Source organism: Corvus cornix, chromosome 3, assembly GCF_000738735.6.
Source record: "Corvus cornix cornix isolate S_Up_H32 chromosome 3, ASM73873v5, whole genome shotgun sequence".
NCBI classification, from domain to species: Eukaryota; Metazoa; Chordata; class Aves; order Passeriformes; family Corvidae; genus Corvus; species Corvus cornix.
The window spans coordinates 109,485,653-109,507,885 of record NC_047056.1 but is presented as its reverse complement, the minus strand read 5'-3'; the positions used below and the strand labels follow the sequence as shown (position 1 = coordinate 109,507,885).

The 22,233-nt window shown below is 44.5% G+C and overlaps 2 protein-coding genes across 6 annotated transcripts; one reads left to right on the top strand and one right to left on the bottom strand.

Moving 5' to 3' along the window:
- The first annotated feature begins 283 nt into the window (after positions 1-283).
- On the top strand, positions 284-11,344 carry TDRD6 (tudor domain containing 6). Of its 3 annotated transcripts, XM_019282133.3 has the most exons (5): positions 285-7,011; positions 7,449-7,567; positions 8,640-8,729; positions 9,160-9,217; positions 10,628-11,344. In XM_019282133.3, exons 1-5 carry the CDS (start codon positions 405-407, stop codon positions 10,687-10,689), a joined length of 6,936 nt encoding a protein of 2,311 aa, XP_019137678.3. In that variant the 5' UTR covers positions 285-404; the 3' UTR covers positions 10,690-11,344. The 3 variants fall into 3 exon arrangements, with proteins under 3 accessions (XP_039424533.1, XP_039424535.1, XP_019137678.3); XM_039568599.1 differs by lacking the exon at positions 9,160-9,217 and having other exon boundaries at positions 284-7,011; XM_039568601.1 differs by lacking the exons at positions 8,640-8,729; positions 9,160-9,217 and having other exon boundaries at positions 284-7,011.
- Positions 11,345-11,807: 463 nt separating this feature from the next.
- On the bottom strand, positions 11,808-22,230 carry PLA2G7 (phospholipase A2 group VII). 3 transcript variants are annotated; one of them, XM_039568603.1, is made up of 12 exons: positions 22,011-22,225; positions 21,751-21,862; positions 21,381-21,508; positions 19,169-19,319; positions 18,496-18,589; positions 17,798-17,866; positions 17,176-17,323; positions 15,646-15,759; positions 15,283-15,374; positions 14,699-14,872; positions 13,569-13,717; positions 11,808-13,215 (listed from the first exon to the last, which is right to left on the bottom strand). In XM_039568603.1, exons 3-12 carry the CDS (start codon positions 21,486-21,488, stop codon positions 13,112-13,114), a joined length of 1,203 nt encoding a protein of 400 aa, XP_039424537.1. In that variant the 5' UTR covers positions 21,489-21,508; positions 21,751-21,862; positions 22,011-22,225; the 3' UTR covers positions 11,808-13,111. The 3 variants fall into 3 exon arrangements, with proteins under 3 accessions (XP_039424537.1, XP_039424536.1, XP_019137726.2); XM_039568602.1 differs by having other exon boundaries at positions 21,684-22,230; XM_019282181.2 differs by lacking the exon at positions 21,751-21,862 and having other exon boundaries at positions 22,011-22,226.
- Between the last annotated feature and the right edge of the window lie 3 nt (positions 22,231-22,233).

Below are 22,233 nucleotides of genomic sequence, written 5' to 3'. Positions count from 1 at the left end.
AAGCGGGCTCGGCGCGGTCTCCCCCTCACCCCGCCCCCGCCGCCACTCAGCCGGCGTGGAGTGCTCCACCGTAGGCGAGGGCAGCTCCGCCGGGCTCTGCCCTGAGCCTCGCGGCGTCCCGGCCATAATTTCGTAACCTTCTTCCTCATGGCGCCTACGCGCCGTCTCGGTGTTGCAGGAGCGGCCCCATGTATCAGCCCGCTTCACCCCTCCTTTTCTCCCTTCCCTTCGCGCCGCTCTCCACCCCCCCGAGAGGTCAAAATGGACTCGGCCGCTGGGGCAGCCGCTAACGGCCCCCTCTGGGTCACGTGGGCGGCGCGTGTCCTATATGAGGCCGAGGGTCGGAGGGAGGGGCGTTCATTCGCCTCGTGTGGCAGGGGAGAGCGGGGTGCGGTGGCTTCGCGATGAGCGCCGGGCCGGGGTCCCTCGGCCGCGGCGATACCGTCACCTTGCGGGTCAGCGCCGTGGGGCTCTACCCCGAGGTGCCTATCCTGCGGCTATGGGGGCTGCTGGGCGAACGCAAGGCTGACTATGCCCTCCTCCACCGCGAAATCCAGGCGGCGGCCGGGCCGCGCCTGGCGGCCCGCCCAGAGCCCAGTGGGTCGGGGGCCAGCGGGACCAGGCTGTGCCCAGGAGAGCTGGCACTGGTGGAGGTGTTGGGCATCTGGTACCGCTGCTGTGTGGTGAGTTGCAGTGCCCAGGGGTACCGTGTCTTCCTGCTGGACGAGGGGTACGTGGTGGCCACATCCGCATACTACTTGGCACGGGGCTGCTCAGAGCTGTTCCAGCTGCGCCCAGAGGTGCTGGGCTGTGTCGTGGCTGATGTCATGCCCTCCCAGGGTCACGAGGGGACAGCCTGTGGGGATTCACCAGTGTCCAGGTGGACCGTGGAGGCGATGGAGTTCCTCAGCTTCCTGCATGGCAAGGAGGTGTCCGGTGTGGTGCAGGAGGTGATAACGCCACAGCTTATCGTACTCGAGCTGCCCCAGCTCGTGGTCCAGATGCGGCAGCTGGGCCTGGCCAAGCGTGTCTCTCCCAGCTGGTTCTGCCAGGTACTCAGGCGCTGCCTGCCTTTTGGCCAGTTAAAGAAGCAGCTCTGTCAGCAGCCTCCAGCGTGTTCCCTTGGAACTTTTGCAGATCCGCAGCTTGTCCATGTGTTGCTCTCGTACTGGCCTCTGTCACCTGCTTTGGATTACTACTACCCTCAACTTCAGTTGGGTGTGACGGAGCCTGTCCTAGTGACCCATGTCTCTGACCCACACCACATCTACTGCCAGTTGCAGTGCCTGTCTGAGGAGATCTGTTGCCTTTCTGATACCATGTGCCATGCTTATGACCAGTGGGAGCAGGATTTATTGCCCAAAGTGGGCTCGCCCTGTGCTGCCCGTGGGATGGATGGCCAGTGGTACCGTGCCATTCTGCTGGAGCTCATTGGTGAGGGGCAGGACCAGCATGCAGCTCTTGTGATCTTTGTGGACTATGGCAGGAAGGAGACTGTAACCAGAGCTAACCTGCGCCATTTGCCTGCTGAGTGTTTTCGCATGCCTGTGGTCACTTACATCTGTGCTCTTCAGGGTGTTTCGGATGGGGGGCGTGGCTGGTCCCCGTTACAGGTCGATTTGCTGAAAGCATTGGTGCTCGGCAGAGGAGTGAGTGCTCACATTGAAGCCTTTAACTCCTTTGAGCATCTCTATTATGTGACACTCTATGGGGAAAACGGCATTGATTTGAACGGTCTTTTTGGGTCTCAGGCTTGCTGCCTGGTCAGTACTCATGTGAGCCAAACTGAGGCTCATGAGCAGCTGGAAGTAGAGGAATCCTTAGTTGAAGAATTGGGATTGCCACCAGAAGCACCTCCTGTTTTAACACACGGAGGTTTGGCTGGTGCTGCTGTAGCTGGTGTGCATCTGAAGACCTGGACATTCTACAGTGCACGGGTCTCTCACCTCCAAGACCCATCTGAGTTTTGGCTGCAGCTCCATGAGCATTATCAGCTCTTCAGGCAGCTAAGGCAGTGCATGTGGAATTTTTATTCCCATTCCACAAAGCTGGATGGTGCTGAGTGGGACCCACAGCCTGGATCCCTTTGTTGTGCCAGTTGGAACGAGGGTGTCTTCTATCGAGCGGTGGTCACCAGGGTACTGGACACTGGGGTGGAAATACACCTGGTGGACAGAGGCAGTACAGAAACTGTGGGTCTGTGTGCTGTGAAGGAGCTGCTCCCTCGGTTCAGGAAACTGCCTGCTTTAGCTCTGAAGTGTTGTTTGGCAGGTGTCTCCCCTCTGAGAGGGAGTTGGAGTGAAGCCTCTGTGTCTGCATTCAGGGAGATGGTACTGAACAAAGAACTAAAGGTTTGGTTTTTGAGTGCGCAGGGTGACAAATACATGGTTGAAATTTTTGACCAGTCCCAGTTAGGAGAGAGAAGAGTAAGTAAACTCATGGGCCAGAGGGGTTATGCTAAATACCAGAGGTATGAAATGCCCAAGACTTCCCAGAAATCAGATAAGTCTGTGACACAGGCCTCTTCTCTAGTATGTGCTGCAGAGGAAAGCCAAAAAAATGCAGAGAAGAGGCGCAGAGAACAATGTGATCTAAAGAGCAGTGATAGAGTGGTTGATTCTCATGTGGGTGTGATGGTCAGAGATAGCCCTATTGCAGCCATTCACAGTTCTAGAAGTACTGAACTTTGTTCTCAAGACTATGAGGGTAAGGAAAATCTGCACGCTTCTTTGGGTCAGAACTATGCGGAAATTAAGCCAGGCTCCTCTTGTGGAGGCCACTTAGAAGTGGGAAGTACAGTTAATGTTATTTTGTCATATGTTGAAAATCCTAGTTGTTTTTGGTGTCAGTTAAGTAGAAATTTCCATGACCTTGAGGTACTAATGGATGAAATTCAGGAGCATTGCAAGAATTCATCCCAGCCACATGTTTGGCCAAATCTTGTGTGTTTAGCCCAGTACTCGGAGGATAAAAAATGGTACAGGGCTTTAATAGTTAGTGAAGGAGTGTGTGCAGAAAAAGTAGAAGTCATATATGTTGACTATGGCAACAGAGAGCAGGTGTGTCTAACGAAGCTCCGTGCAATTAGTGAACACTTCCTTAGGTTAGAGGCTCAGGCATTCAGGTGCAGCCTTTACAACTTAATCCAACCTAATGGTCAGAATCCTTTTGCCTGGGATGAAGAAGCCATTCAGACTTTTCGGCAGTTTGTTGTTGATTCATCATCTGACCTTGATCTGAAGTGTACAATATTTGCCTTGGCTTCAATAAATAGGGACCTGTTTAACATTGTAGATTTAATCACGCCTTTTCAGAGTGCTTGCCAGTTTCTCATTGAGAAAGGTGTAGCCAGACCTTTATTTCCTCAAAAGCGCTTGGAATCTTTGGTCCAGCTTCACTCCTTCTATTATTCTAGTCACGGTATCAAAATTGGGAGTGAGGAAGACGTTTATATTACGCATGTTGAGAATCCATGGATGTTCTACTGCCAACTTGAAAGGTGTGCAGATGCCTTGGCACAGCTGGCTGATAACATCAGTCGCCTGAGTGAGAGAGTGACCAGCACAGGAACCTTGGGAAAGTCTGGGACCTTGTGTCTGGCAAGGTACTCTGACAGTCAGTGGTATAGGGGAGTAATTATGGAAAGACAACCTAAGGCTAAAGTCTTCTTTGTGGATTTTGGGAACACAGAGGCAATAGAGGCAGATGATCTGCTTATTTTACCCAGTGATGCTTCTGATATCTTGCTTGTGCCAATGCAGGCCATAAAGTGTTCTGTGTCTGATGTATCATCTGTTTCCAAAGAAGCTGCAACATGGTTTAAGGAAGCCGTCCTAGAAAGGAGATTAAAAGCAATAGTGGTAGCAAAGGACTCTGATAATACACTGCTGGTAGAGTTGTTTGATGGAAATACTCAAATTAATACAAAACTGAAGGACCTAAGCCTAAACAGTACAGGACTGTGTAGTCATGTACACAATGAGACTTTGTGCTCTAGAAATACAGATGTGAATGAGAGGGATGAGCCTGCAGAGTCCCCTTTAAATGCAGGTAGGCCTCTTGAAAGAAAACGTCGACCCGAAGCCCAGCAAGAACAAGGGAGCAGAAGACACTTAAAAGAAGAAGTTTTAGACCTTTTCCAGCACTCTGTGAAGGGAGATGTGGCAGCTGGATTACTAGGACCTGGTGAAATGCTTAGCAGTAAGGATGCTATTTTGTTGGATAAAGCAGGGGAGGAGTCTCTGCTCTTTTCCCAGATGGATACACTGTCAGATACTAAATCTGATGCTGAAGGCAGGTGTATAATGCTTAAAAATTCATCTGATCTACCACCACAGAAGATAGTGCCAGCTCTTAAAACTTTAGTGTATGTGTCTTACATCAATGACCTGCAGGATTTTTATGTTCAACTAGGGAGTGACGAGGTTCAGCTTAACAACATTTTGGAAAGTTTAAACAATGGGAAATCAGTGAAGGAGCCTTGTGGGCAACTTTTCCAAGCAGGAGATTTAATCAGTGCTGTGTATTCAGAAGACAGCCTGTGGTATCGAGCTGTAGTAAAAGAGAAGACTTCTGACAATTCGATAAGGGTACATTATATTGATTATGGTGATACTTCAGTGATTAGTGTTGATCAAGCATGCAGGCTCCCTAAGGACTTGTCATCTATTCCAGCAATGAGTATTCACTGCTTTCTAGGTGGACTTAAATGCAAAAAAAGTGCAGACTGGAGAGAGAAAGCACTGTTTTACTTCACCAAGAGAACAAGTGAAATCCTGCTGTCATGTGAATTTGTAAAGAAGGTTGATGATAAATGGGAAGTTATTCTCAGTGACCATCAAGGTATAATAACAGTGGATTTAGCTGATAAAGATCTTCCAAGTAGAGAAAGACTTTTTTTAAGAAAAAAAATGGATAAAAGAGAGAAGAGTGACATGATAACCGTCTGTGAGCCTTTGCCTCCTCAGGTACAAAATGAGATTTCCGATGTAAGTGATTGTAAATCATTTATCTGGAAATTTCCAGAGGCAGGTCAGACTTTAAAAATTTATGTCACAGTGGTAAATAGTCCAGGATTTTTCTGGTGTCACTGTGCTGATACCAAAGATGTGAGCTACATCGAGAAAAAAATAGAGGAAGCCGAAAAGCTTGGGCTAAGCTCTCTGAACGATAGCAAGTCTTGTATTAAAAGTGGTGATACTTGTCTAGCAAAATACAGTCAAGATGGGTGGTTCTACAGAGCTCAGATCAGCAGTGTGAAAGATGACAGTGTAGTTGTTAGACATGTGGATTACGGAAGTGAGGAAGCCATCAGCCTGGAGATGATCCGACAGATGCCATGTGAACTGCTCAGAGTACCTGCACAAGCATTTGCTTGCTGTCTGTCAGGTTTCAGTCCCTCAGAGGGCTCATGGCTTAGTGATGCAAATAAGAAGTTTTATGATATGACTGAAAACCTTGCATTAGGAGCTGAAGTAGTAGAAATTCGGGAAAACAAAGATTCTGAAGTCCCTCTGTGTGTTGTCAAGCTGGAAGCTTCTGGCAATAGTATTAATGAAGAGATGAAGCCTTTCTGGAAGGCTAATAAAGAAACTGGTGACAGTGCTTTCTCAAACCTTTGCAACTCCCTAAAGGAAAATAGCAGTTCAAACAGCAATTTGGGTCTTTGTCTCGACAAAGAAACTACTGCTGTTTGTGGATTAGCTCAGGAAGAGAGTGAAAATGCTTTGTTTTGTTCTGATCCTTTCCTGGGTATAACTTCTGAGTGCATAGAGACTGCAGAAGCAAATGTGTCAGTGGGAGCTGCCAGTGGGAAGGTTGATGATGGGTACGAGATGGGAAAGTGTGAGAATAGTTTTGATAAAGAGATAGCTCTGTCTGAAGGTGACAGTGATAACAATATGTTACTAGAACCAATGAGAAGCTACAGTCCTCATATTGTGGGGAATGGAATGAAAGCTGTAGAACAAGACTTGCCTGAAATAATGCTTGGAGAGCAGGCTGAGCCGAAAGCAAAACTGACAGGCAGTGCTCCAGCAGCCAGCCTTTTCCTAGGAAAAGAACAAGAACTGCAGAGATTGCCAGTGCTCCGGGCACAGCCATCTGCAAGCAATGGAACAGGGACATTAGAACTGGATCCGTTAGAAATGCACTTACCATGTTATGATCTAAACGAGCTCTTGGAGGAGCTAGAGGGACTTTTGGAAAAGTCCTCCTTTGGTGAAGGAACAAAGGAAGCACTGGAAGCAAAGTCACTTGAAATGCAGGCAGCATCAGGCAGCAAAGCAAGAGAGATGGTGTTGGAACAGGAACTGCTGGAGCTGACAGATGTGAGGGAGGAGACAGGGCAGTTGGGAGCTCTGAACTGTCTTGAAGTTTTACCATTACGTAATGAGAAAGAAAACCTGGTGCCTTCAGTTAGTGACAGAGAGAAGGCAGTAGAGCTGATTGCATCTGATGTTCAGCCTTCTTTGGGAGAGAAGACCAAGAAACTGCAAGCAAATTTGTCTGGAATTCATGAAACAGAAGCTGTACTAGATGATTGGATGGAAGCAGACCCTCCTTCCCTATGGCTGCCAACATCTGGTGGTAGACCTGAGAAAGAACTGTGCCAGAAGATGCATGACAAGCAGTTGATGCTAGGAGCCAAATTTGAGCCCTTTCTGGAACTGGTGCTGCCTGATGTTCAGCCGCCTCAGGAAGACAGGGAGGAGGACTTGTTAGGGCTGGAACATGATGTGCTGCAGAGTTCTGCAAATAGTGGAAGTCAATTTTCATTTCTTTCAAAAGACTCAGCAAATCAGAGGCGTGTTTTCACTGTGAAGTCACATGACTGCAAAGTTGAGAAACACAAGGGGTGGCGGAAGAAGAAAGAGGACTGTGTGGAAGAATGGATGGAACAAGACTTGACTGACTCATTTAAAGAGAGTGGAAATACGTGTGTTCAGTCTTTAGGCTGTAGGCCTGGGGAAGATGAAAAGCAAAATGAGAACTTGGCTGACTGCAATGCAGGTAAAGTATCTGATTTTAAAGAGTTAAATTATCAAAATGTTGTGTACATTCAAACATGAGAATAGCTTTCTTGTAGAAAACCTAACTTTTATTCCCTAATAAGTTAATGTATTATTGTTAATGCTTTGATGGGTTAAGGACAGCAGACCAAGTGTAGTATCTAATGGGTAATGTGACAGTCTAACAGCAATGAGTCTTCCTTGGGAAGATTAATGATTTTGAGTGGAAATCCATTTCTGAACATGAAGCGCATTTGCAGGACTGTTTGGGATGACAATTTTTAACTTCAAAGTATCAAGTAGTTTGGAGGGGGTGGGGGAGCAGTGTTTTGAGGCATCTCGTGGTTTTTTTTTTTGAGGTTTCATTTTTTTTGTGGGGTTATATGAGTTTGGTTTTTTTTTCTTCCTCCTTCATTGATAAGTCATCATTTCTTGTAGCACACCATGACTATCCTTGTAATCTGAAGGGCTTTGCTGTTGGTTCCAAATGTGTGGTGTGGACCTCTCTCAAATGGTGCGACGCTCGCATTTTGGAGGTATCTGAGAAGGGTACCAAGGTAAGTGTGCTTTGAATACTCTTTCTGCATTCTTAAGATCTGGTCCTTCCTTGGTCTCTCTCTAAACTGTGAATATTTTAAAGAACTCTGTTATAGAATTTAAGTATTGCAAAGGCTGATTCTGAATTTATAGACTAGAGAGAAACAGCAGTGTCTCAGCTTGAGTTGGATGATGTCAGCACTTGATGTTCCCTTCACATCAGTCTTTTATTGACTGGGATTATTGAAGGATCTGTCTGCAGTCTGAGACACACATATGTTTGTGGTTCTGTCTGGCCTGCAAGTTAATGTTCTGCTGTGGTGCTGTGTTACCATTAAATGCTCATGCAACTTGACATTATTTTACTGGTGTTTTGAGGAGTTAGTGCTAGAGCAGTAGAAACTGGGGAAGAAACTCAAACTATACTACAAGTAATAATGAATCCACAACTATTCCTGCTTCAGTAAAATGTGTATTGCATTAGCTGTTGGTGGGAGTTAACTTCAGCAGTAGAGGATAATCCAGTGAGCTGCCTTGTTCTACTGCTGTTTAAGCTGGGGGATCAATGAGATGTCTTCCTTCAGTCCAGGGGGAGTGTGTGTTGATGTACACACATGCACAGACATTGTACTTACATAAAGTGACTCTAAGTTATAATTTAAGGTTGAAAATCCAAAAGATCATTATATAAAAGCATTCTCTTGGAAGATTGAATGTCTGAGATGGTGGAAGCCAGCTCTTCTGCTGATAGATCCCTTGGGTGTTTAAAACTAAGTCAGCTGTATTCAGATGAGTACCAGTGTCAGCGATTATCATGTAATGATATCCCTATTCATCAGCTTCCTTCTGGTTCTGATCTAGTCAATGTTTTGCAGCCTTTTTCTCTCTATGCTTGGTTTAGGAGCCCAGAAGAGCCTTGAGCAGCCTCAGTAACTATATTCAGTTTTATTAGAGATTAACTTGTTCCTCTTCACAAGATCCAGACTTCTCAGCACCTCAAAGGCACAGAGTCCTCAATTCTGTTTTCCTACTACTGTGTCTTATTTATTGAGTGCATTGCTGCTGTGCTAGATCCACTTTGGCTCTGTACAGGTCTTGAACCTCTGCAGTGGCAATGAGGAGATTGTGCATCCTGAGAACGTCTGGAACGGAATTCCTGACTGGGCTCACAGATCCTCTGAGGTATGGCAGTGTGATACTGGGCTGGGCAGAACAGTACTGGTTTTTAGAAAGGGTGCTAACTAACTGCTAAATCATGGAAAACATTTATATTATGGAGTAATTAGGAAAGAATAGTAAGGTTTTCACCAGTGTTCTTCATGAAGCACCTACCAGTGGATGAAAAACTTATGTCTGGAACCCAAAACTCAGGTCATCAGCCATGCTGCTGGTGAGGATAACAGCATGAATTTCCAGTTCATTCTTCACATGCAGCCTTTGCATCAAAGTGAAAAGTGGGTAGAAGACTAATGTGAGTTTTAAGGGGGGAAAACAATGGTAAATAGGAGTCCAGTGGTTCTCATGTAAGAAGTTAGTCTAGTATTAAAGGAAACACCTCAGTGGAAGTCCTGGCAATAGTGTCAGCTTCCTAAGAGGATCCCTTTTTGTGTAGGCATTAACCCCTGCAACAGAAAACTTGCAGTCCTTACCAGAGGAGTCCTTACTTCAAGGTAAGTCTACTTTAAGTCCCCCAAATGGGTTGTGTACTCAGTGTTTGAATGCTAATTTTCTAGGAAATGCTTTCTTTTAGAAAATACAGTTGAAACCCTAATTTGAGCTTATGTGGTTGATACTGTGGTTGGGATTTTCTTGATAGCATTGGCTTATGTACTGTCAGTTTAAGGGTGACTACATGCAGTGAAAACTTCTACTGGGTCTGGATTGGAAGCTAATTTAGTATTTATTTATTCATCTAATGGATTGAACCTCTTGGAAAAGCTGCGGTGATTCACCCAAATTAAAGATTTTGGTAGGGTCTTGTGCGTTGCCATCAGCATGCTGTTTGTTCTTGGTCATGTTTCTGAGGCAAGGTGAGCAACTGCTAGGCAGACTCTATTAAGCGTTTAGTTTAGGATTTGAGTGCCCCAGTCCCATAACCTATAAATCTAAACCTGTAATAACACCATTTTAGTTGTTGTAAGGATAGGTTGGGAATATACATGTACACCTTTATTGTTACTTAAAATTTACTGGTGAACACCTATTCAGTGTACCAAATAAATAGTAAAGGTTCTTTCTGATTATATGCTATTTTTATAATTATGGAGTTGTAGAGGAGTTCTGGTTGAAAGGGGCTTTTCCTGGTGGTAAAAACAGGGCCAACTACATCAGGTTGCTAAGGACCTTATATCCAGTTCTGGAATCTGTCCAAGGATGATGACTCCTAAACCTATCTGGGCAGTTTGTTTCTGTGCTTGCCTGATGAAGACTGAACTGAGTTGGAGATACAATTAGCAATGAATCCCTGAAAGCACAAATGCTATTTCAGTATAACTGTACTGGTTTATGGGTAACAAATAACGAAGCCTGCAATAGAGATCAGGTTGTCTGTTGAGCAAGAAAAAGGATAGTTAAAAGAATCTGATAAAATGTTAAAATGGTGAATCTACTCCCTCAATTCCATCATTCAAATGCAGAATTTGTCTTGATTTTGTGGATTTTTTTGTGGTTTTGAACACTTTGCTTGGCATTAGTGTATGCACCCTCAGCACAAGCACAGGAAAGGTGAGTCAGGGTCATGCACCCATGTGTCACAGAGCTGGACCTTGCTGCACACACTGCCACTGCCTGGAAAGGCAGTTGGAGTTGGAGGTACACAGGGTGCAAAAACTCTTGCAGTGGCTTATGCCAAGTCCACTGGGGGATAGAGTGACTTGAACTCATAAATTAAGTCTGGGAGCACTGCTGCTTCATCTTCTTGGGTACTTCTGCTGTTTCAGCTGTTTTATCTTTGTATATTAAGTGTAGTCTTTTAATACAGTCCAATATGTCAGCCCTGTAGAGCTGACTTTTGATGTTAATGCCTTTATACACATTTATAGAAACATGTTGATGGGTCTAATCTGTGTTATTCCTTATAGAAAAGCAAACTGGCTGCAGTAGCAATTTAGCTGAAGATGCTCATGTCCTCCAGCATTGTTGAAACCAAGTGACATGTTGACCACGTGAAACTGAACAAGTGCATGTGTGTGAAATGTTCCCATGAAAATCTGTTTGTGGGAACAAAAATACAAGTGAAATATTGAGTGGTTTATTTTTTCTACCTAACTGACCAAATGCCTGTCACTGCTGAACTTCCCTGTAAAGGAATGGAGTTGGCAGACTGGTATTGTCAGCTTGATTTTTTTTGTTGTTGTTGTTTTTTTTTTGTTGTTGTTGTTGTTTTTTTTTGTTTTACAGCTGTTGTTGCTAGACTGTTACTGTTAGCTTGTTTCTTACAGCTGTACTTTCCTAAGTAAGAATTTGCCTCTTGACTGTCATTTTTTACTGACTGGGGGTGCACTGACTTGTATGGAGTTCATGGTGGGTGGTTCTTCAACAAAGGTTTCTTGTGACTTTCTGAATATGCTACTGTGTTGTACAGCACTGCTTTCTGATGTTTGCTTTTGGAAAAGTTGCATTGTTCAGTGGTTTTTTTCTCAAAAAAAAAAAAAAGTTGAGGGTTTTTTGGGGGGAGGTTAGGGGTGGGGAGAATTTTTTTTCCCATAGGGGAACATAGTTGTTTTGGGTTGAAGTCTTGAATTTGTGCTGTTCTAAAGCAATGGAAGGAGCTGGAATAAAGCTTTGGCTGGCATATACTGGTTTGTTAATGCGTTTTAATGACTTGTGTCTGTTCCTGTGCAGAAGCCCAAATGCTGTGTGAGGGCTGTTCTGCAGTCACTGGTTGTGTTTTGACCCTAACCAGCTCTCTAGAGCACCGTGAGCTATGGTGAATGCTTTGAAACATTAATTTCACTTAATTAATTGAACTTGCTGCAATTGCACTAATGAAAGATGGAGCTTTTCCTGTGAATATGAAGAACCACTGGAATGGCTTTGCTGCCATGTGTGCAATGTGCCAAGGACATGACCTGCAGCTCTTTTAAGGAGCCTCTTGCCTTTTATTGTCCTTCTCAGGTGTTGAAAAGGGGGTTCTATTTTATATTTATAGTGTTCCATGCTCCTGTACAGCATAGCTGCTTCCTCCTCTTGAGAAGCTGTGGCTTTTTCATGCTGTGGAGTTTTCAAGGACTTGGGAACCCAAGCTGCTGACAGTGAATCTCACACTAGAAAGACAAACATGTTTATTTGCTTAATAGAGACAATACACGGCAGTAGGCTGAGTAGAATTTAATTAAATTCTGAAAGACAAGTCTTAGGTGTTACTGCAAGCTTATTTTAAGATCACAGATTATACATAGTAATTACACTGTTAATTTCTGTTTGCTTCAGCAGTTTTGTTTGTAACCTGATTTTGAAATGAACAGAATTTAGAAGACACCCTTCCATGGGGCAGCTCCAGGCAGTTCTGATCCAAAAATGAGAGCCTTAAACAAGCCAGCCAGGTGGCTGCTGACAATCTTTTTTCAGGTCCTACCATTGCTGTTTGTATCTGTCAGTGGGAGCCAACTGCTTCTTGTGTCACCTAGAGACCATTGTGAGTATACCTGGACAAAGCTGAGTGTCCAGAGAGCGTTTACTACCAGGAGACACCTCAGGAGATAAAGCAGTGCTAACAAGGACCATGTACAGGGAGATGTACAGGTGCCACATCTGTAATTTCCCCTGCAGTTTGACTCTGTGGTAGTGGTAACACAGATATTGACAAGGGAGAAGCTGCTGGAGCTTTGCCAAAGGGCAATTACAGTTGCTACAACAAGAGTGACCCATTCAGAAGCTTTTGGGATATAAACATATTCTCTAGCTATGGCACTAAACACATCTTACATTTAAGTGAATTAAGCTCCTGTGAGGAGTCCTGTGTCTGGACTTTCTCTGCTGTGAGCTGAACTCTTTCCTGTAGCTTTTACTGTGACTTATTTTAATAAGAGACAGTTTTGAAGACCACCCTCCACAGTCATCTCTGACTAGAAGGAGCAAAAACTTGCCCCAACTCCCAACTGTTGTCAGAGCACAGCTGAAATATTTAATATCTAAATAGAAAAGTGGTGGTTTGGGGGTTTTCTGTTTTGTGTTTTTTTTATCCTTACGCTGCAGTAAAGGCTTGCTGGATGCAAACTGACATAAAGCTTGGTAAACCAACCTGTAGCTGAATTCCTTGGAGCTCAATCTGTCTCTCTGCAAAACCTGACTCAAGTCAAAACCAGAAAGAGCATTTAAATTATCAAGTGATTTCCCCTAAGCTGCCTACAAAGCAGAAGTTACTCTGTTGCAGTATTTCAGTGCATCCCACTAACTCATTTGAAAACTTCTGTTATGATTATGTAACTTAATGCCTTGTTTTTTTTTTTTGTTCCAGACCCTAACAGCTTTGTAGGTGTTTAATGCCACCACGTGTCTGAGCAGTGTCTGGCCAATATTAGTGTCCTGATGTCTATGGCATTTTCAGTACTTCTCTGTATTCCTTATTCAGGGTCAGCCGGAGATGTGTCAATATTGGTTCCAGGAATAACATTGGGTCCTATGCCATCCACAAGAGGATCCCACCGATCAAAATCTTTCTTAAGACCTTTAAGATGGGGGAAAGAAAACCCAAGTAGCCATGAGTTAAGTAACCAGCTTTTTGTAAAACTACACTGAATAATGAAATCAACTTGGCAAAGTAGGGGAGGAAAAATGTTTTAAGGATGGAAAAATGATACTCCAGATTTTCTTGTACCAGAACAAAATGTCAGTGATTTTCCTCTGAGTTGCTAAGAGTACAAAAGTAACTGACAAACCTCTGGAAAAAGTCTGACTTATTTCTTATTTTTCCCCTGACACACTTATTTTGATCTTGTTTTAAACTGAAGGGTTATATAAAAAGCTTCACAGGAATTAAATATTAGTTAACTTCATATTTTGCTGTAAACAGATACTTACTCAGATGTTTCTGTAGGAAGGCTAATGAAGCATGATTGCTGATATCAATAGCTTCATTTGGATCTATTTCTCCTTTTAACTTGAAAAATCTCGCAATGATTCCTCCACTTACAAAGGTGAAGTCAGGAAAGCTCTGATGCACTGACCCCCTGAAAAAATTACCATCAGGCTTATAAGAATACATTAAATTGCCTGATTAAAAGATGCACAGACTTCAGTCATATGTCTTTAGGAGAAGATAAAACAGGTTAATCTCACAAGCATGCAAGATTAGCAGGAAATTCTGCGCTAAGCACAGGCAGGTGGAAGGTTTGTACATGCTCGCTGCAAGTCACTGTAACTGCAACAGCGATAATGAGGATGCTTGGCAAAGCATCAAAATCAGATTGTCTCCCTGCTCTGCAGTGCAGGATAGAGCCATCCCTCCCCTGGCTGCAGAACTGTCCCCAGAAGGCTGTTTAAAGTGTTCAGATGCAGGTGATGCATGAAGCCCAGCACAAAGCTTATGCCCCAGGGCAGGAATGCACACCTTGGACTGTCTTAAACTTGGAGTTCTTGGCTGCTTTGAGAGGTCTCTGTCCTTACTGTGGGGGATGTATGGCTAACTTAAACATGCAGTGAAAACCTGGGCCACGAGGAGAGACAGTCATAGTATCATCTAGGCTGGAAACGACCTTTATGATGATTAAATCCAACCATTGACCCAGCACTACCATTCCACCTCTAAACCATCTCCCTCAGTGCCACATGTACATGTCTTTTAAACACCTCCAGGGATGGTGACTCCCCCACTTCCCTGGGCAGCCTGGTCCAATGCCTGAGAACTGTTTCAATGAAGAAGTATTTCCTAACATCCAATCTGAACTGCCCCTGGTGCAACTTGAGGCCATTTCTTCTTGTTCCCTGGGAGCAGACCCTGACACCCACCTGGCTGCCCCCCTCCTGTCAGGGAGTTGTAGAGACTGAGAAGGTCACCCGAGCCTCCTTTTTTCCAGGCTGAGCCTCCCCACCTCCCTCAGCTGCTCATCAGATTTGTGCTCTAGGGACTGTCTGTCTTTCTGCAGTTACATATAACTGTACAGCTCCAACAAAAGCTTCAGCCATGGAAATGATGGATCCTGGGCACTTACTTGATAGTGATCATTTTCTTGTTTGTGTCATTGGAGATGAGCTTCTTAATCTTTAAGATGTTCTCAGCCCACTGGAATTTTTCAGAGTTGATAAAAAGCAGCGGTTGCTGGATGCTGTTTTGGTAAATGTCATCACCTATGGGAAGCATCCATACGTCGAGGGCAATGCCACACCTGCCAAAAACATCTGGATATTGGCACAGAAGCAGAAAGTTTGGAAGTTCTGAGCATGCTTTGAGTTGCACAAGACATGGGAAAGAGAAAGTCTCTCTGATACTGAACACATAAATGATAATTTTGTTTCCGAATTATCTCCACTCTGGGGGAAAAGAATTAGTCCATTCTTGCCATTTGTTGGTCTCCACTGCCAGGTGCAGCTAGGCTGCAGGATCCCACATTATAAGATGCAGCTATTGTGTTCCACCATATCCCCACACTTGGAAGAAGCATCGCTGGAGAAAGCAAGACATGCCAAACAAAACTTTTCTTCAGGAGCTAATTAGTAGTCGGGGGATCCTATGTAAAGTGCCCTGCTCCAGACCTCTCAAGTGCCAAATGTCTCTGTCCTTGTTTTGCATACTTACCTGAATCTCATTTCTTTGCTGAGACTTTCAATAACTGTAGCACCACCAAAAGAGTGTCCCATCACAGCTATTCTGCTAGTATCAACAGAATCCTGTCAAAAAAATCCAGGTGCTGTAAGAGTCTTTCTTTCCCAAACTTTTTTAAAGGGAGTAATTTTTTTAGGCAGTAGATCGTATTGAAGTAGGTAGAGCATCTTTCAGCTCCATTACTATCTACCCAGCTTGGGATGGCCTGAGAATATGTTCATACATCTACAGTGTGATCTTCAGAATACTTTACAGGAATCAGTTTAGAAATGGAAGGGGGAAACCAGAACTATTATTAGGTGTTTAACAAAATGCAGCTGCCACGTTTTCACTCACCTTTAGGCTGTTCCAGTCGAAGTCTGAATGTAGTACATTTGTTACTTCCTCTCCTGAACTGATTTTAAGAATGAGATTGAGAGCTTTGATACACTCCTGTGCTCTTTGCTGCACCTGGGGAGAAAGACAGGTTGGGGCAGAGCAGTGGAAGGAATCATCAGACAACTGCCAGGCTTGACAGCCCCTTGGACACAGGACTTACTCTGATTTTTAATCCCCACTAAGTGTCTGATAATAATACCAATTATGCTGAACTTCAGATTGGAGCCATCTGACGAACAACAAAACTGGTTTTTGGAGGTGTAAAGAGCTGAAGCTCTTGCTCAGAACAAGACACTGCACACAGAGAAATTTATCCCTGTAACATGCACCAAAGGCCTTCAACTCCTTGGTCCTGTCACTGCTTAAGAAAAGGGGTTGTGGGGATGTGCAAAGGCTTAAGTTACACGACTCGCTTCTCAGGCTCACTTATGAGCAAACGTCATTCCATCACTTGCCCCATCAGACAATAGCCTTGAAACTGTCTTTAGATAAACTCAAATTAAGAAACAGTGAAGAAGCCCATCCCATTTTTTTATACATACTCGTCCCTGAAAACTGTAGTGAAGCTGTTGCAAATAAAGGTTTTCATTGTTCCATGTAAGAACAGTTTTTGACTGCTATGTCAGTAAAAGAAAAGCTTCAAGAACCAAGGAACAGCAGTGATCTTGGGAACCACAGTGTGTAGGCAGCCAGCAAAATGTTTGTGCATCACTGAATTTCAAATAAATCCCAATCTCCCAACTTCTCCACTTGTGAAATTTGCAGACATCGGCTTCTGGAGGTTATTTCCAAGCTCAGACATTGACACTCAAAAGTAGGATGTTGTACACATACAGGAAATGACTCTTGTACTGTTGTCTGTATGGCCCAGGGAGATAAAGAGAAGCACCTCCCTGACTGAGTTTTCATTAGGAAAAAACACTCCCATATTTTAAAGGTCAAGTCTATGCTTGGGGGAGCTTGTCATTATGGCCCCATAATTACATCTAGCATGGATACTGCTTATTATAAAATGGCAGTCTTCTCTGTTTACATTGCTAAAAAACACCTTCAAGCGTGGTAAAGACTATAAAGTAAACATCCCACTCAGGGCAGCCATGATTCATCTTGCTATGGAACGGTAAACAAAAGCTAAAGCAAGCCTAAGGCCACGCAAACACTTGAGCTCAACTCTGTGTCACTTTTAGGCTGGGCTGGGCAGTAGAAGTATGAAGACACAGAGAAGAAACAGTAAGTAGAGTGGAACCAGAGGAGAAACAGATGACTCAGCTCAAGAGTGCAACTTCAAGAAAAAGCTTTGCTGAGGGAGCAGTTTATGCTCTGAAGAAAGCTATTGTTGGCTGCTCCCTTCAGGGACACAGGACCCGATCCATTTTTATATATCCCCGAGCCATGGCAGAAGACTGCTCCCTGAGCCAAAGGGAGAGTCTGCTAGTCCTAAATACAGCACTCCTGCCACACTTCCCAGAGCAGAGCCAGCCCAGGCACCTGCTTATGGCGCAAGCAATGCTCCTCCTCTCCAGTTTTCAGTTTCCTGTAGTAGATCCACTCCTTCTCCATGGTAGGTGTAGACTCTTCCTGTGACTCAGAGACGGACCTTCTTTTACAATAATACGTGGCTGAAGCGGATTCATCTCTGTAATATCAAGAGGAGGTTACTTCTGGGTATGCATTCCATTTGGTTTGAGATGAAGTCAGCACAAGTTTTAGATTTCACTCATCTGAAGAAATCCAGCTATCGACCATTGCTACTGCAATTGCAACCCAGTGTGCACAGATTTTCTAAATAATGCAATAACCCCACCGAAACTCCCACCTCCTCTATATTCTTCACCTACTTTATATTCTAATAATAAGAGAGAAATACCGTTATCTGAAGAATGACAAATGATATCTACCCCAAGGCTTTTCACTCTAGGGCTTATCTAAACAAAATTCCCTTTGTTTAGAGAAGAGTTGAGCTATGGGTAGTGTGGGCAGGGCTGAAAAAGAGATGTTAGTTTTTGTTTTATTAAAAAAAGCCAGAAGTTCTTCTTTAGAATAAATACCATTCAGTTCAATGTGAGAAAGTTTCTTTCCATCAGAACTCCAGAACGTGCAGCACGCTCACCTGTGCTCCACAGCAGCCACTATAAAGCCCTGAGAAGCCATCTCTATGCAAATAGCGGAATAGATTGTCCTGCAATAAAAACCACACCCTGGTGAGATGTCATTCTTTCAATTCCACTGCTCTTTAAATGCTGACCACACTAGGTATGCACTAGTCATTCAGTATTTCTTCCATTTGAATTTGCTACCCAGCAGAGCAGGATTTTGTACAGCAGGCACCAAAGCCTGTTCACAAAACCTTGGTACTGTTTTACTGCCTATTCAGAAGGGAAAATGCTATTGATTTTTAATAAGTAGGACACACAGCACTTTGCATCTCCAAAGAGTTGTCAAAAAATCAACCAGCTAATCTTCACAACATGCTTATAGGCTGGTAAATATCTTCACTTCTGTCATACAAGGGGAAAACACAAATGGAGCTCAGAACAACCTGGTCTAGTGGAAGGTGTCCCTGTCCACAGCAGAGGTGGTCTTTAAGGCCCCTTCCAGCCCAGGCTGTTTTATTATTCTGTGACCAACCATACACCAACCCTGCTGTTGTTTCAGTGGAGGCATAATGACACACAGCAGCCTGTTCTTAAATCTGTTTCAGCTCCACAAGGATCTCATCTCCCTACAGAAAATCTGTTCAGAAGCACCCTTGGAGACTGCTATCTCCATGGACAACAAAACTAAAATGTCAACAAACTGCAAAATTACCGAAAAGCTCCAAGTCCGTGGGAAAAAACAAGAAGTGGATATTTTTCTCCTGGCTTAAAAGCAGCATTTGACTTTGCAGGACAGGTCACTGAACCTAGATAAAAACAGAAGTGTGCATCATTATTACTGAAATGAGAGAAAGCGTTTGTTTGTGTGGGAGAGATCCCAAGAATGTGGTGACCACTGATATCAGAGCAATCACCTGAAGATAAGGTACCAAGTCTCATCTTTAAAATAGAAGGCAAATACGGATCTGATTCTGAAAGTACTTTCTATTGGCAGAAGATACTTGCCTTCTCCTCCTCCCATCCACAGCCTGGCACAAGGTGTACATATCTCTTAAACCTTAATAATCAGACATCCAGGTCTTGCTGGTATGCAGACCTCAGAATCTCTCTGACTTTCATATCTTTGCATGTTTCCCTGTGGGATTTAAATCCCAACATACAGGTGCAGCTTACCTAGAATAAACTGCCCAGACACTCCTATCCACAGCAGTCAGGGACTGCCAGAGAACTGGGTCACACTCAGCACTGAGCCTCATTACACAAACCCATCCCTCAAAAACACACTTCTTTGCTAAAAACTCTATTTCAGCCCTGCAGCAATAACACCCTGCTCACGGAGCACTGAGGCAGCGAGAGGCAAAGAATAAAACCAGAACCAGTCTTACCAACATAATAATGGAAAAGCCTTTCTCCTACAACTCGGTACAGATTAAGGAAGTCAGAGAGTCCCTGATAGTATTCTTTGTCTGGAATCCATCGTGCCTCTTCGATATCTGTGGCATCACATGCTGGATAATACAGGCGCAAGAAGCTTCCCTGGGATTAGAAAAAAATTAAAAAAAAAATAAATAAAGGAATATTGGTATTTATATATGGCAGAGAAAATGGAACATAAAAACATTTATAGAAAGGGTTTCAGATGCAAGAATGCAGCTCAAGAGAATTATGAGAATCTCATGAGAAAATTATTATCATATACAGGCTTTGATGCCAATCCTATGTCATAATCTTTCTGTGCCTACAATGAATTTAAAGCAGCATGCAATAAACATCATCACAGGTGGAGACACATTATCACCTTCTCTAGGTTAGCCTAGGGCTTATTAGAAATGTTTCATTTAATTAAGTTAATTATTACAAACACTCACTACCTATTTGCTCCATCCAGCATCTTGCTGGATCTTTTCTTCTGTCTTCCTCACTGGGAATGGTTTGATGATGCATTTTGTTACGTTTTATAGGGCTGACTGTTAAAGGGTGACTGAAGATGACCTGAGAGCTGGAGCACTTTTCCTAAGATGACAGGCTGCTCAGCCTGGAGAAGAGAAGGCTCTCTAACATGGCTGTAGTGTTCCTGCCTAAACTGAGCAGAGGCGGTCAGCAAAGCTCTTGGGCAGCTGCACAGCAAAGGAGAACAATATATTGCTCTTCCTCCTCATCAACGTTCACAAGTCTCCCATGGTCCATCTTTCTAAACACAGCTTTGTTAACCTGTGTTTCATCTGCCTCTTGTTTCTTATCACCAGTTCAGATCATTAAATGTCTGCACTCCAGGTATCCCAGGAAAGCACCCAAGCTTTCCAGACTCACAGGGACCCTGCATACCCCCTTGTCAGTCGTCCTCCTTCACAGACAGCAGCAGTGTACCAAGGCACACCCCAAAGCAGACTTTCCAGCAGATGAACTGTGTGCAATTTGCATTCTTACTTCCTGGTTAGCAAGGGAATTTGCAAGACCATATTCAAATTCACTGTCTTGCTCCAACTGTACTTTTAGTTTAGCAAGTTATGATTAGGGCCAAAATAAACGTGAGCTTTGAAATAAAGCCTGATTTCTTGAACACTAATTTATTAATTTACCAAGAGTTTGTTTAGTGAAGCTTGTTTCTATTCACTTAACAAACTTAAACCAACCTTTGACACAGAGACCATTATGGAAGAACTTTCCTCCACATTTGTGGTGATATTAACTTGATCTCAGAATAATCCCAGTGAACCTCCCCAATGACTAACTGTTTACCAGAAAGGGGAAGAGTCATTATCTATGCCTTGGAGAACTGCAATTGTTCATAATGCTTATGTAAAAATACCCACATGGGCTGACTGCAAAGAGAAACTCATCACTCCTCTGTACTGATACAGAGTAAGCTCAGTGAAGGAAAACACATGAACCATTACAAACTGATCACAAGTTCCACTATACCTGGCTAGTCTGAGGAGTAAAACCACAGTGTAAATGCAGGTATATTCTCTCCAAGGCAAGAGGATTTGAAATGGAAACTCACAAGCAAGCTCATTACTTGTCTGGTTACTGTCTGTATCTCATTATTGTGTCTTCTCACTGTGCTAACCTCTTGCAGAGCTGACATCCTGTTCTTCAGAGAGATAAAATCTCAAGAAGACATCTCATCTTTTACCCTGCAGCTGAAACAGCATAGGCTCATCTCCCAACCCTGCACACGCTCATCTCCCAACCCTGACAAATCCTGTTGGGATCTTTGCAATGAGAACAGCAACAGTCACAGACACTGCGTGTGGAATCTCCTCAGAAGCCCAGTGCAGGCGGGAGCAGTGGGGTGGATGAGAAGAACCCCCTGGGTCCCAGGAGGACACAGTTTCTCTGCAGTATCTTGTGTAGGAGAAAGGCAAGGATATTAGGAAGAGGGAGGAATTGGCCATGGGGATGGCTTGCAGGTTACATCCATCTGGTAATGCCCAGTACACATCCTACACCAGGATGAAGAGGACAGAAAGCTCAGCTGTGTCAGCATGGAGCACACAGACAAGACCTTCTGCCTGATTTATCTGTAAAACTGCAGCCAGTTGTTTCACTAACATTGTAGCTTAAAACCAAAGGAGAAAGAGTCGAGAACTTTACCTCAACTGCATTTTCTGTCATCAGGTCTGTACATCCAACTGAGTGTGGTCCCTTTCCTTCAGGGATCCTGTAAAACTGCTCAGTGCTGCTGGTGCTCCACATTTCCATTGGTGCCTTCACCGACAAACCTGGGAATAAACACAAAACAAATCTAGAGGCCACCATGGCCTCTGTGACCAGATCACCCACACTGAAACAAACCCAGCATGCTGAAGATCCAGAATTAGGAAAATCAAGATTGAGCCAATACAGAAATCTGCTCGTGAGAAAGAAAGAAATCCCGAATTATCATGTCAACCTGACCTGTTCTACTGGGGAATTTCCTTGTTGTATCCTGAATCCCAAGGAGCAGACAGCACCGTGCACTTACAGAAAAGTGGGACGAAACCTTTGGTTGGCAAGGCCGCGGCGGCACTCGGGAGATCTGCGGTGCTACGAACCGCACAAGGGGAGGATTCTGCTGCTCCTCAAGGAAAACCGGCCTGTGCATCAGGGGGAGCGGGATGTCACAGAGAAACACAACGCCGCAGCCATTCTTCCAGGAGGAATGACGAATCCCGGGTTCGGCCCCCGGCGAGACAAGATCGGGCTGCCCGTGCCGGAGCGGGTGTCGGGGCGGTGTGGCCGTACCTGCGGTGACCCCTCCGCGCCGGGCTGGCCCCGGCGATGTGCAGAGCGCGGGGGGAAGCAGCCGCATCCCGGGCTGGGCTCTATCTGCCGCCTTCTCCTTGTGGAAGGAGACACGGGGCCATCCTTATCCCGGTACCCCGCCGCCCGGCCGGGCTCTCCCGGGGCTGGCCTGCCGGGGAAGCACTCGCGGGGCGGGACTGCCGGTGCGAAGTCACGGCGGCTC